The sequence below is a fragment of the Pseudorasbora parva genome, chromosome 11, assembly GCF_024679245.1.
Source record: "Pseudorasbora parva isolate DD20220531a chromosome 11, ASM2467924v1, whole genome shotgun sequence".
Taxonomy (NCBI): Eukaryota; Metazoa; Chordata; class Actinopteri; order Cypriniformes; family Gobionidae; genus Pseudorasbora; species Pseudorasbora parva.
In genome coordinates this window covers 23,603,321-23,618,960 of record NC_090182.1, presented here as the reverse complement: position 1 = coordinate 23,618,960, position 15,640 = coordinate 23,603,321, and the positions used below count along the sequence as shown (strand labels likewise).

Sequence of the window (15,640 nt, the reverse complement as noted above, 5' to 3'; positions counted from 1 at the left end):
ACACGGCACCCATGCTCTCTTCCGATGGCACCCCAGTTGGGAAACACTGGGTTAGGTGGCCAAATGTAGTTTCATGTATTTTTATTGGCTAAAGTACCAAGCACAGGTTGTCCGGAAACACCACAGCCCTTACCATGGTGACTAGCGAGGGTTTATGATGTCACCAACCCAGGAAGAAGCTTTTTGTAGTCCAAACTGGCCGTTTTTGTAGGCAATAAACTGCCATAACTTTAAAAGACAACATGGTGTGCATTGAACTTTTAGCGCTGTAACCTTGCAGATACTGTTTATGCTCAAGCAGCAACATTATACACTAACTAAAGTTAAAAAAGTGAAATTGCATGCAACCATCCCTTTAAACAGCTCTTTTAAATTATTTCTAAAACAGAAATGCCAGGTATTTTTTATGGGTGCTTATCTGCGATCTAGAGAAATTACTATTTGTGATGCAATGAGCACTTGAGTTTTTACTTTAAATATGCTGACACTTTGCAACATACCAACATATCCTGGCCGAAATGCTGACAGATTTACTTTCTACAGGCAATTTTAAGTTCTTGAATTGTCAAGGCCAAATTTCTTATTTAGAATATAAGAATAGCATTTAGTATGCCACTGGGGTGCACTGAAACTGTCTGAGGACCCATTCTGTGTGAACAGCCCCTAACTCTACAACCCATCCCTCCCCCAACTCCACAAATGGATGTCTTCTGACAATAACAATTTGTTTGACGTGTTGATACTGCTATGCTATGTTTAACATTCTTGCCCTGAGTACCCACATATATAGTGATCTATTTCAAGAATAGCATCACTGCACATGCACAAAACACCAAATGTAGACTATAGCAATTGACATGAAATATAATAAGATACAAAGCTTTCTGTGCTCTCATCATTTACATACATTTACATTTATGCATTTGGCAGACGCTTTTATCCAAAGCGACTTACATTGCATTAAAGGTACACATTTTACATTATTATCAGTTCTATCTTTCCCTGGGAATCGAACCCATGACCTTAGCGTTGCTAGCGCCACGCTCTACTGGTTGAGCTACAGGAAAGCAGAGCATTCAGGTCATCGGTTGAGCTACAGATCATCACACAGGGCATTTTTTTCAACCCTGTTCCTGGAGGCACATTAGCAACACACATTTTCATACTTTTTCTAATCAAACACATCTAATTCAACTCATCAGTGCAATGGACATAACATGAATGGATCTGATAAGGGAGACATCCAAAATGTTTTCTTTGGGCAAAAATTGTTGAAAAGCTTTAAAAAATCTTCTTGTTCAGTTCTAAAATCTACTTTAACTGAATAATTTTATATTTATAGAGAATTTTTAATATGTAATGCAATTGCTAATTAGATATCATCAAATTAATCCACAGATCAGGCATAACATTATTCTGTTCAGGCATGAACTCCACTAGACCCTAGGTGTGCTGTGGTATCGGACACCAAGATGTTAGCAGTAAATCCTTTGAGTCCTGTTAGTTTTGAGGTAGGTCCTCCATGGATCGGACTTGTTTACATCACAGATGCTCAATTGGATTAAGATCTTGGGAATTTGGAGGCCAAGTCAACACCTCAAACCATTCCTGAACCATTTGTGCTTTGTGGCAAGGTGCACTATCCTGCTGAAAGAGGCCACAGCCACCAGCGAATACTGTTTCCATGAATGAGTGTACATGGTATGCAACAATGCCTAGGTAGATGGTACAAGACTGTTCCTTCCTTGGACCACATTTAATAGATACTAGATGACCCAGTCATCTAGCCATCACAATTTGTGAAACTTGCACTTGCCCATCAACTTTGAGGACAAAATGTCATGAGATAAGATAATTCACTTGATACTTGAAAAGTTTTAGATCTGAAAGATCTTTTAATGTTTTTAAAAGAACAGAAGAGAAGTCTCTTCTGCTCACCAAGGTTGTATTTGTTTGATCCAAAATACAGCAAAACAGAAATATTGTGAAATGTTTTAAAACCGTTTTCTATTGGAATATATTTCAAAATGTAATTTTATCCTGTGATCAGCATCATTACTCCAGGCTTCAGTGTCACATGATCCTTCAGAACTCATTCTAATGCTGATTTGTTGCTCAATAAACATTTATTAATATTAAAAAATATATATATATTTCCAGGATTCTTTGATGAATAGAAAGTTTAAAAGAACAGCATTTACAGTGAGAAAAATAAGTATTTGAACACCCTGCAAGTTCTCCCACTTGGAAATCATGGAGGGATCTAAAATTGTCATCGTAGGTGCATGTCCACTGTAAGAGACATAATCTAAAAAAAATTCTTGAATTACAAAATATTTGTTTAACTATTTATTTGTATGATACACCGGTCTATCAGCTAGAATTCTGACCCTCAAAGACCTGTTAGTCTGCCTTTAAAATGTCCACCTCACTCATGTGTCACAACATTTTTTATCCTAAATTAGATGCACCTGTTTGAGGTTGTTAGCTGCATAAAGACACCGGTCCACCCCATACAATCAGTAAGAATACACTACTAACATGACCAAGACCAAAGAGCTGTCCAAAGACACTAGAGACAAAATTGTACACCTCCACAAGGCTGGAAAGGGCAACAGGGAAATTGCCAAGCAGCTTGGTGAAAAAAGGTCCACTGTTGGAGCAATCATTAGAAAATGGAAGAAGCTAAACATGACTGTCATTCTCCCTCGGACTGGGTCTCCATCAAGCGGCAACCTCCCGCGATCTCTCTTGAAGCCAATACGGAAGTAATGTAAACTGCAATTTCTTAACTGGCCTCTAGGGACAGGCTCCAGTAGGGAGCAGAATCTCATTGAGCCCCATGTTAAAATTCTCAACTTTAAAGCAGAAAAAAACATGTTTACAGTTTGGTACAAATTGTGGTTTTGGCCTATAAAGCTAATTTTGATCTTCATGACAACTCTGAGGGGGGTGAATTTTTTTATAACTCATTCGTTTACGTTATATAAAGCCTTAAAGTTCTGCATAATTAAGGACGTGGTTACAAGTGGATAGCCATTTATCTGCCGTCTATAGTCATTGCGTATCCTCAGCTCCGCGCACATCCCGCCTTTTTGCCCATTTTCTGTTATCCGGGAGTGACACGCGATGACTCGCTCACAAGATGACAACGCCCAGCTCGACCGTACTTTAAGCTTCAGAACGGCTTATCGGAATCCTATGGGTGACGTCACGGACGCTACGTCCATATTTTTTTACAGTCTATGGTCTCCATGCAAGATCTCACCTCTTGGGGTCTCAATGATCCTAAGAAAGGTGAGAAATCAGCCCAGAACTGCACAGGAGGTGCTGGTCAATGACCTGAAAAGAGCTGGGACCCACGTTTCCAAGGTTACTGTTGGTAATACACTAAGACGTCATGGTTTGCAATCATGCATGGCACGGAAGGTTCCCCTGCTTAAACCAGCACATGTCCAGGCTTAAAGGGGTCTTCAGTGCTGGGAAGATGAATCTGTATTTAAACTGGGTCATTAATGTAGTAGAAATGTTAAATTATTTTTGAATTTGGTGCTTTCTGGACTGAGATGAGACCGAAAATGTATTTGTCTCATTGGAATGAAAGACAACAATTCCCAGAATGCGTCGCTGCCCTACGAGGGCACTCCCAAAGCCACCACTACTGAAATCACTGTGACTGGATCACTTTCCCCACTGTGTTCTTTTTCACAAAATCAGATTAGTTAGAGAAGACACTACAATTAAAAACTGAACGTGTCTGTTCAATATAATGTGATTTAGCTGCTGAGAGAGTGTCACAGCACAAACACCAGGGGTCAGATTACATTCAATGTGATGAATGAGCTCTCGTGATGAGAGCTGAGGTAAATGTATATACACTCACAACATATGTTTAGTCTGGCACGTTTTCAGTTCATGCCTTTGGAAGCTTAACTTTTAATAGGAGTTAATTTGAGAAGTTGAAATATTTACTTTGCTCCGCCGGCCGCTCCATTTACATGAATGCCTGCAGCTGCGAGCTGAGCTGTGAGTGTGATCTCCCACCCCCCATGTGCGGATTGAAAACATGCGGAAATGGCTCCCTCTGCTGGCTGCTTAGCCTCTTGCCAAAAATTGCTCCGATGACGCAAATTGACGATATTTCCATCATCAGAGTAATTTTTCCAGAAATAAAATGCATAAATCTCATGTCTCAGAGAATTGAAGATGGGTCGAGGCTGGGTCTTCCAACATGACAATGACCCGAAGCACACAGCCAGGATAACCAAGAAGTGGCTCTGTAAGAAGCATATCAAGGTTCTGGCGTGGCCTAGCCAGTCTCCAGACCTAAACCCAATAGAGAATCTTTGGGGGGAGCTCAAACTCTGTGTTTCTCAGCGACAGCCCAGAAACCTGACTGATCTAGAGAAGATCTGTGTGGAGGAGTGTGCCAAAATCCCTCCTGCAGTGTGTGAAAACCTGGTGAAAAAAAACTACAGGAAACGTTTGACCTCTGTAATTGCAAACAAAGACTACTGTACCAAATATTAACATTGATTTTCTCAGGTATTCAAATACTTATTTGCAGTTGTATCATACAAGTACAAAATAAATCATAAATTTTTAAACAAATAAAAAATCATAAATTGTGATTTCTGGATTTTTTTTATTTTTTTTAGATTATGTCTCTCACAGTGGACTTGCACCTACGATGACAATTTCAGACCCCTCCATGATTTCTAAGAGGGAGAACTTGCAAAATAGCAGGGTGTTCAAATACTTTTTCCTCACTGTATTTGAAATAGACATATGTTGTAACATTATAAATGTCTTTACTGTAACATTTGATCAATTTAATGCAAATCTTATTGACCCCAAACTTTTGAACGTATAATTTTGAGTGTATAATATTAAAATAATAAATTGTATACATCTGCTATTATAGAATATAATCAAATTACATATACATTATATACATAATTTATTATTTCATAAATTCTAGAATTTAAAGCTAGAAAATTAAATGTATTTAAATAATTTTATCAGCAATTAACAAAAAAGAACATTATCTCCAATGTGACTGCCACATGCCATTGAGTCTATGCAGGAAAAATACAGCCACACCCTGGTCCCTGATGATGCTGCTTTTCTGGGAAAGTGGTGGGAGACATTGGCTCTTGCCGCCAAGTGTGTGTGTTCTTCGTATGTGCATGTGTAAATGTGTGATGCATAGGCAATGAGTATGGGGTGGGTTTTGGAGGGAAAAAACAAAAGTTAATGAGCTATACTTTAACACCCAATCCCCTTCTGGCTAATCAAGTTCCTGTCTGGATTAAATACATGAATCTGAACCCCCCTCTTCTAACTCTCAAATACATGCATCCTCCCTATTTCGCGCTGCAGGCCCAGATGAAAAAACACACAACAGATGGCTTAGATGGCCTCTACAAGGGCATCTAGCCGTCTACATGCAGTTAGTTGGCACCGGAAAGCATCACACAAAATGTGTTCCAGTGTGCGTTTATTCTGAAATGCTTGCAGTGAGCGTTTCCATCTCCAGCTCGATTGTAGCTCTAGCCGACTTGTTACCATAGAAACACACTTTAGATATCCCCTGTCCAAGAGGCAGCACGTACACATGCATGTATGCACAGAGCACACAATGTGCAAGAGCACGGAACAACATGCTTTACATGTAAGTTAATGCAAAATAACCCTTGACAGGGCTCTGCTTTGCTTCCCATCAGGGTCTAGTTAACCTAAAGGGGTTTATTGTATGATAACGCCCTGAATACTATACACGACTTACCAAAACATTTTTTTTTTAATTAAATAATAATAAGATTAATTCATAGAAAAGAAATAAAAACATATACATACCTGTATAGGTTAAATTATTATATTATCTTATTTGCAGATAAGCTTTAAGCTTTCGCTTAAATATATACAGTGTATATATATATATATCCATATATGTATTCCATCAAATAAACGCAGCTTTGGTGAGCATAAGAGACTTCTTTCTAAAACATCTATTTGAAGTTCTCTCACAAGTTCCTTACCAGTCATATTTTTTAAATTTTCTCTCACTGGATACTCCTGAGAGCCATCCTTTAAAGGGTTTAGCAAACTATAAAATTACAGATATTCTATTTTAGCACTTCCAGTTCCATTGTCCTGAAGTCAGTGTGTTTTTTGAATAGGTTTTTGGTTAAATGGCTGAAATAATGTGTAATATTGAATTGAGTTCAATGAACTCAAAGCTCATATCTGGACACAGAAGTGCCAATTAAATGTGCGAAAATGATTCTTCATGATAATTCAATGATTCAGCCACAATTTGAGCCTGATGAATCTTGACATTGTCATCCTGGAATATGACCATGATGTGACTTTCTATGATTATTTAAGAAATTAAAAGTTACACTCCATCAGTTATGGTTGGAAGAACTGTTGCCAAAAATAAATAAAAAAACATGACCCCAGCAATAATAAACATAATTACTGCAATAATGATCCAGTCATAGACTCTTAAACATTTATATTTATATCGAAAAAGCAACTTTGAGTTTTGTCTTTTTAAGTTTCAACTCGATGCAGTTATCATTTTCACGTCCTGAACCACATTGTTTAAAGGTGCTCTAGAATGAAAAATTGAATTAAACTTGCCATAGTGAAATAATAAGAGTTCAGTACATGGACAGCACATACTGTGAGTCTTAAACACCATTGCCTCCTACTTCTTATGTAAATCTCGTGAATCAAAAACACCACAGAAAACGAAGTGCTTCTTAACATAAACTCAACCGTGACACAAGCGTTGGGGATCATTTATATGCACTCCCCCAACATTTGCATCTGTCCAAACATGCGCATTGTCAGGTGTAACTGGGAGCCGAGACTGCAGGTAAACAAACTTCTCTCAGGGACACATGTCATGTTCCAGGCAGTGCAGGAGACGTGAGGACTTTTCTACCCTTCCCACAGATGAAAACATCAACCATGACTGTTGACATTTTATTTTAATCAGATACCACAAAAATTTAATTCAAGATTGTTCGTTTCAGCCCATTTCAAGCAAGCTTCGTTCAGCGTCTTAAATTGAAGAAAGTGGCAATTACAACTGTATGCCTGCAAGCAGTAAGTAGCGCTTTTATACACCTATTGACTGTTTAAACTATTTCTGATTAAATTGAAAGTTTCTTAGGGAGACAGCATTGTCTCGATAACACAAGATGCTAGTACAGTAACAATAGGAAACTCCAAGTAGCATGCAAAACTAAATAGTGTGTCTAATGACAAAGGTTAATATTATTTTGTATTACAAAATACACCCGTAGATACTTTGCTTACAGATCGTTCACTTGATCTTTCTAGCAAACGTCACATTTTCCGCCATATAAGTTAAAACGATAGTCATTTGTCAAGGCTACTCATTTTGTAAAAATATATATTCATATTTTTGAGAACTTGAGTATGATGTTTTTGCATGCTTGTATTTCAGAGTACATCACAGTCACTGCACAGCCTACATTGTGACTAACGTTATATAAACATGCAATATCGTTAACGAAAAAAGACGAGTCATTACTGGTTTTGGTTTGAGAAAGAAGATTGTTCGCGCGGTTGCCAGATTTCAGTCATTTAAATCCCCCAAACAGAGCTTTTCTGTTAAAAGAACATGTATACTATCCAATGTTTTACCTAAACATGTCCAATCTGGCAACCATTTGCATGCGAGCTCTCTCTCTTGCGCGCGGTGCGGATGATCTATAAACACCAATAAACAAGTAGGCTGCATTTTATCAAATCTCCATTTGAGACAATCTACTTAAAGTGTCATTCAGTCGGTCTGTGTTCTGTCAGGACGGTCAGGACTCACGAGCCGCTTTACTGAACTGCTGTGAGCGGTGAGTTTAGATTGTGCACTTAGATTGTTAAAATAAGGCCCTTAATATCATGAGCTGAACAGAAAAACTCATCTATACACTAGTCTGCGCTCTGGCTAACTATTACAACTCGAACTTTATGTTTTTTTTTCAAAATGTATACAGTGTGTAAATTTTTGTGGCATCTATCAGCAAAGTTGCCCACCACTCACCCCTCCCTTTCAAAGCACATAGAGAAGCTACGGTGGCCGACACAGGACAAAGATGTCGTCTGAGACAGCAGAGAGTAACTAATGCTTGGCTTGCTCAGTTGGGAAAGTTATTCAACTAAACATACAAATTAAATGTATTAGCAAGGTCATATTTAATTCTATAAACTATCCAAATAAAAATAGCCAAATCAAATTTTGTTGCAATATTGTTCTGTTTAACACCGTGAAGCTGCTTTTAAACAATGGTCATTGTAAAAGCTCTATATAAATAAAGTTGATTGATTGATTGATTAATTGATAATACTAATCAATTTAAATTATTTGATCGTTTCATTCCGTTTTACTTTAACACTAGTTACAGTAAAACTAGCTTTTTTTCTTTTAAAACAACGAGAGTGGACACAGATTTCAATAACATCTCGACTATGTTGATGATTCTATTGTGTCATTCTATTGACATCTCATGGCATTTTATTCTGCAAAAAGCATATTTGTTTTTTTAAATGTCCATATCAGACAGAAGGCAGCATGAGCATGTAATAGGAAGGAGGGTGAGAAAATCAGTGGATGCGTGAGAGAGACGAGGTGGTGGTCTAAAAAGTTATTTTCTGGGCACATTCATGAAAAGCAGTACGCTTGCTTTAGATATCCATGGCAACCTTATGCTATGAATTGAATCTGAAAGACGCATGGAAACACAACAGATACACTCTTTATGTTTGACAGCAGCAGTGACCGTGTGAGAGTGAAAGAGACTGTGACACTGTGTTTGTGTGTGTGTACAAGGGGGGAGAGAAACAGAGGGGGTAAACATGCACCCGGGCAACTTGCCTAAAACCTGCCTGTCTCACAGTGAGTTTGCTAAATGAATCTCTAATTTTCAGTGGGCCTTGGGTGAAGTGGGGAAGAGAACATACTGCGTCTTTCATAGAAAACAGAGCACTCTCAATACAGAGATAACAGAGATGCAACAACAGGCCTGAGAGCTGCTGGGGTTAACTGATAAACATTGAATTTATGCTTTTTTTAAAGAGACCATTAAACCTCATGCTTGTTTAATTGTATGATACTAGCTCTAGACAGTGTGCTCATAAGACACTCCATACATATACAAAAACAAATCCTTCCATGGAACACTAAAGAAGTGGCCAAACTGCTCCGTTTCATGCAGAAAGAGAAGTCCTAACTCTCCAAAGCACCAAAGACAAGCAACATAAATGTACCATAAGAAAAAAAAGTTCATACCACTTATGTACTATATTGTTTCCTGTTACTCACTGTCACTGCCTACTCACAAAGAGGAGGAGGAAAGGAAATTGTTCATAAACTTCACTGGTTTAAATATCATGATATATTAGGTCTGGATTAGCAAAAGCATAAATACGATCTATGAGTGAAAGTAGACTTTATGAATCATTTCTGTTCCTCTTAAAATAGCTTTACAAGACCATATGAAATATATAATGTAAATATATAAATGACAATTTATGCACTTTTATTTTCCTTTTAGAGCAACTGGGATTAGTCTCAGATATATTAATATATTTTTATATTGTACTACTTTTACCTTCTACAGAAGAAGGTATGAAAATGAAAAAGGATATATATATATATTTACCTATTCCTTTAAAAACTTGATGTTCTTTGAAGAACTTTGAATATTTAGGAGTAAATTACACAGATGGATTTGTTGACCTGTATAGTGAAGCTATTCCAGTGTAGAAAACTAAAATCCAGTGCCAATATGAACAAGTCTATAGAACCTGACAAACAAGGATTTTAAAGATATTTTCTGCTCAAACATTGACAACAAAAGCAGCCTACACAATTATGCATGTTTTTATTGTGGGAATTAATCGTGTGCTCAAATTTCTAGGTCCTCATTTTGAATGTGCTTTGAAGAGCTTCGTTGGACATCTACCTCAATCAGTCTCATAATTTGCCTCCAATATCTGCAAAGCATTTGCTTCTGAATCCAGATGCCACTGAACCTGCACATAAACATAAACATTCCCTAAATACAATATATTTAAATGTTGATAATCCTAAAATAACACTGCTGCCCAATGCTTGTCACAAGTGTATATTATTGTACATCATGTAATATTACTCAATACTTTTTGGAATAAGTACTGTAACTACACCACCTTAAAATAAAGTGTAACCAGTTTTTGGTTTTAGTACAACATTTCAATTTTTTTTATTTTTTATCTAATATTTATTTCAGATCATTAAAATAAATGTGTATGTTGGGCAGCAGTGTTCCTAGCAGTAAACAATTATTTGTACATTAGTTTAATGGCATTTCTCCATATAAATATTTGAAAGTATTAGAGACTACAGGCCAGATATACTAACAGTTTTACTAAAGACACGCAATGAAAAACTAGCACTGAAAAGGCATGGACAGGGTAATTTTTGCAGCTGACCTTATTCCATATGCATTTGTAGAAGTTTCCCTTGCAGGTGCAACATTTATTGGAGGAGAGTATTGAAATGAATCACGCAACACGATTTACAAAGGTTTGCACTTGTCAATTTACTGGTATTTGCGACATTTCGCTGCTCTTGGTTGATTTACGCAAATGATAGCTGTATCTGCGTTCATTAATCTGCATGTCGCCAGTAGATTTCGCGCAGAATTTTCCAATTCCATCAGTGCTTTTTTGTAATTACGTTCTAATGCTAATTTCCCTTTAGAAAATCTGTTCAACAGAGAAGCTTTTTTATTTAAGTCGTGACATAACGTTGACACTCTCTACAACATCACATTTTCTCATACAAAACTTCCTGTTTTAAATCAGAACTAATGTAAATGAATCATTTTCTTTCCAATGAATCAAGTGGGAAGCAAAACACTTAAGGTATTTTGTCATCAGTGTTGCCACAGTTACTTTGAAAAAGTAATCTGATTACTGATTACTCCTTTAAAAAGTAACTTAGTTACTTTACAGATTACTTGATTTTAAAAGTAACTAAGTTAGATTACAAGTTACTTTATTAGTTACATTCAGCAGTTGCCGACAACACCGCTGCCGCCTCAAAATAGAAATGACAACCGTTTTTGGCAACACACTTTATTGTATTTATGCCCGAGACTGACGGTCCCGACTTTTTTACGCCCCCTTTTTTAGGCTTCTCCTTCGTTTTATATTTATTTTAATAATTAAAATGAACAATGAGATGTGCTGTTGGAAACAACATGAGACCATGATAGCTTGCGCCACTGTCAAGATATGGCTCGCGCAGGGTTAAAGAGTCCGTTTCTTCAGAGCAGCTGCTAGAGTTATGGCCTTTTTACAACTGGTTCCTTCATTCGTTTTCTCTGACCAGGTATCTATCTGATTGCGAAATGACCAGGAGTAGGCCTAAATGCCTTCCGAGAGTCTTTCCAGACGTATTTAATTCCGATCACTCAAACAAACCAATTCAGAAGGTGCATGAAAGCATTTCAAACTAAACCGGACAAATGTAAATATATCTGGTTGTTTAAACCACATGTGTAAATTTTACTCCTGGCAAATAATTAAAAAATAAATGTGTGAGAGCGTGTTATGTTGTAGTCAGATAGATATGACGGTGCTACTGCAACATCGCTGCAGATGAGTAAAGCAAGCCAACGCATATGGCCGTAAATGAAACTTTAAAATAAGTCACACAAAACACAATCATCTTCAATATAAAATAATGAGACTAATGATCTTACCAGTGCTTAGGTCGCTCTCTCTCTCATATTGCGATCATTGAATTTAAAATGAGCTGCTGAATAAAATGCTGGAATCTTTTGCTTTGATGTGAACTCCGTTAAATGAGCATATACCGCGGGAATTGAAGATCGGATTTATATTAATTTTGCTGAAGTGTAAGGTAGGCTATAAGACAACCTGCCTGTACTTTTTTTTTTGTTTGTTTAGATTGTGTAGCCCGTTTCGGGTTTTTTGAGCACCGTTGCGAGCATGTTGTGAGCAGTAGGCTAATCTATCAGCTGCCTCAGCTCGTCAGAAATGCCTTTGTGGTGGTATAATAACTAGCCTACTTTGTTTTTAATGTCAAAGTAGTTATATTTCGTTTCGTTTATTTTTTAAGTTCACTTAGAAAAATGTTTGGAGCAATTTTTGTTTGTTAAATTAAAGTTTTAATTTTTTTATGTGACGACCCAGTGAGTTAACCGCATGTTTAATAGCCTAGTCTCTCAAACCAACTCTTGAATTGTCTTGCCTATATAAACTTTAATTTAACAAACAAAATTAGGATAATAAAAAACGAAACGAAAAATAACTACTTTGACATTAAAAACAAAACTGAACTATTTTAATGGCTGCAACAATGTAAAAAATAAAATAAAAATAAAAAACAGGCTTCAGCCGAACTCGGGCTGAGAACTTTGATAAGCTGTCGGTTTTTACAAAGGAAAATGACTAAAATAGTAACTCACAGTGACTTGGATAAGTAACTTTAATCTGATTACTGGTTTGGAAATAGTAACGCGTTAGATTACTCGTTACTGGAAAAAAGTAGTCAGATTAGAGTAACGCGTTACTATGTAACGCGTTACTGGCATCACTGTTTGTCATGTAGCTTATAGTATAACTAGCTACTTTACGTACTCTAGTCTAAAGGGTATAACTCAAATTATCTTAGCTAATCTTTAGAAATTAGTAACTGCTAGCTACAATTTCTGAATAGATTACTCAACACTGCTTGTGACTTTTAAATTGAGTATAGACTGCTGGCTTACATATGTGTTTTGTTGGGAATGTAGGGCCAGAGACACTTAACAAGCTGCTTGACTGGTGTTCATCTGCAGGTTTGGCTCGCTCTGGTGGGCTAACACTTGATGCAATCTGACAGCCTGTTCTCCAAGAGTGGGCTTAATATTGAATCGTTCTATTAAGAAGTACAAGGGAGAGAAAACAAATTCAATGTACAAATAAAATATGACTCTACAATACCACATCATTCCACATGACAAACATCTTAAGGCAAACAGAAATGATTCAATGAGTGTTACTCACTTGGGTCTTGGGTTCTCTCCTCTTTTCTCTGTTCTATGTGCCTATGTATGATTGTAAGGACCTTGCACTGGTTGGTGATGATGTTTTGTTCAGCTATAACCTCACTGAGACTCAAGTTGCTCTTTATGGCCACTGAGGCTGTGGAACGAGCCACCATGGGCAACTGGTCTTGATAGGCCTTGTCTGTGAAGCCTTGCTCCACCTTCTGGATGGTCTGGGTCCTACAGACATAAAACAAGCCAAATGAATACAAGGTGTGACATTAATTAGTCCTTAGCCTTTGAAGCATATGGGACTCATTATGAAACCAATTTGCATAATTATATTATACACTAAGTATGTACGTTATCAAGCTCCACTCTTCCATTCAAACTGAATTTTATAATTCGGAAATTGATTGCATCATGAGAAGTGAGCTTTATATACCAGAATCGAGAAAAATAAAATACAAGTTAACATTTGGTTTGCATTATCTGATGGGAAATGAAAATGCATAAAGTAAATGGGAAAGCTCACCTTCTGTTGGTCAGAATGGTGTAAATCTCCTGCACAAGAAGCTCTGCAGCTCCAGGTTTACAGTGGATTGTACCATCTATGATCTCCTTCATCACACTGATGTTTTGCTTCACAAGAAACTTTCAAACAACCAAAGAGGCCATATTTAACTAAATAAAATTAACAATTATTTTAATGTCACTTGGTGATCATTTCTGCAGGGAATCAGACTCACTTTCTCAATCTGAGGCCAGTTTGATTGTTTGGCAGCCAAGGAAGTCCCATTGTCATAGGAGTGCATTTGAATATCCCCTGGGAAATACCAGGAAAATATTTCCGCCACAAGGTATCCATTGGAAAAATCTCTTTGGTCGAAAAAGAGAACAGGCAGGCACGTGTATAGCACATTTCATCCTTAATGGCGATACAATTTTGTTTATTTTTGAAATCTTATTTTTAATCCTTTTTTTTTTTTTTACTAACATGGATTTTACTCAAAATCGCCGGAAGTTGACTAAACAACAGCGATATAGAACTGGGCTATACTTTACCAGAAATCTAAATTCACTTGCGATATACCATATTTAAGATTTTAAGCAAGATAGATTGTGTTCCACTAACTTAAATGGCCTGTGGGACTGCTGAGACGCTGTTCACTTCTCTACTCACCTGCGCACGTTTTTTGGAAAAAACGTTAAGTCAAGACTTTGCAGCCATTTCAAAACTTCTCGTGGTATCCCAGCCTTCTTAGGCGACTGTGAATATGCCATTTCTAAGTATGACTAACGACAGAAACGATGAGCAGCCTCACATTTGCTTGACGAAGAGAACACCGCCATCGGGTTCATAATTGTTTACAGTTGCATGGAAACAAGCACGCGCGCTGAAGTTGATGTGCTGCCACCTGCTGGTCGATTAAGTTTGCTCTGGCACAGCATTGGGCTGTGCTCTCATTTCTAAACGTTATAAATCCATCTCTGGAGGACACTTAGGAGTCAGAACAATCATTGCAGCCATATTGATGGGTCGTTTTGAAACTAAAGTGCTCAAAATGGGCATTGGAATAAATAATTTTGAACAGATGGACACTTTACTCCCATGATTCTTTGCACAGGTTTTATTTGTTTGGCACCAAAGAATGGCTGTGGCTTAACCTCCTGGGTGTCACTGTCCCTGTACAAGGAAATTATATTTTAGTAAATTTCTCTGACATCATATATATCTCAGTTTTAAGTCTGGATATCCTGTAAAAAACAAATTCAGGGCTTTTCAGAGATAGCTTACTGTTTGCTTTAAGATTTCTCCAGGACAACAACTCCTTGGTCTTTAAAAATGACTAAATGATCAAATTTAGCAGTTAGCACTCTTATAGAAATATAATATTTTGTAATTATAATTTAAATCAACATCTCAGGAAAATGTAATGGGGTTTCTAATCAAAATATGACTTTCCGTTACAAAACAGGGCATTTATTTCATAGGTCCTCAATGGAGGACACCGGGACCTAAAGCCTGTTCATCAGACATTTTGGGAGACACAACTAGTGAATAGGTGAATAAATTACATATCAATGTTCCTATACTTTGTTTTAAAAATATTATAATGAAAATGGTGCAAATTATTAGGCTACACCCATTATTACACTTCTTTTGTGATTACATGATTGCTCCAAGAATACATTAACATGCAAATTAGATCCAGTGTAGATACATGGTCATTTTACCCACGTGCATGAAATGTTATATCGATTATTCCGTTATATCTTTCATAACATAGTTGAAAATCATCCTTGGGGGGGGCCTATACATGTTATTTCATTTTTTTGAACAACTGAGTCCTAGTGTCCACATACAAGGTCATAGCATAACATGAATACAATATCATTTAAAATGCCTCCCATTTGTTTCTTATGCTCTAAACCAGGAGTTGCCAAGGACCCCCAAATATGATGAACCTTTATGAGGGACCCCCTTCCTAAAATACATCTATTTTTATGTACGACAAAACATTTAAACGGTTAGATAAATAGTAAGTGAGACATTATAAATA

At 37.0% G+C, this 15,640-nt stretch overlaps 1 protein-coding gene across 1 annotated transcript; it reads right to left on the bottom strand.

Annotated features, from left to right (window-relative positions):
* Positions 1-9,903: 9,903 nt before the first annotated feature.
* On the bottom strand, positions 9,904-14,464 carry spata4 (spermatogenesis associated 4). Its single transcript, XM_067456545.1, has 6 exons — positions 14,260-14,464; positions 13,826-13,955; positions 13,612-13,730; positions 13,096-13,316; positions 12,819-12,967; positions 9,904-10,071 (listed from the first exon to the last, which is right to left on the bottom strand). Exons 1-5 carry the CDS (start codon positions 14,358-14,360, stop codon positions 12,855-12,857), a joined length of 684 nt encoding a protein of 227 aa, XP_067312646.1. The 5' UTR covers positions 14,361-14,464; the 3' UTR covers positions 9,904-10,071; positions 12,819-12,854.
* Between the last annotated feature and the right edge of the window lie 1,176 nt (positions 14,465-15,640).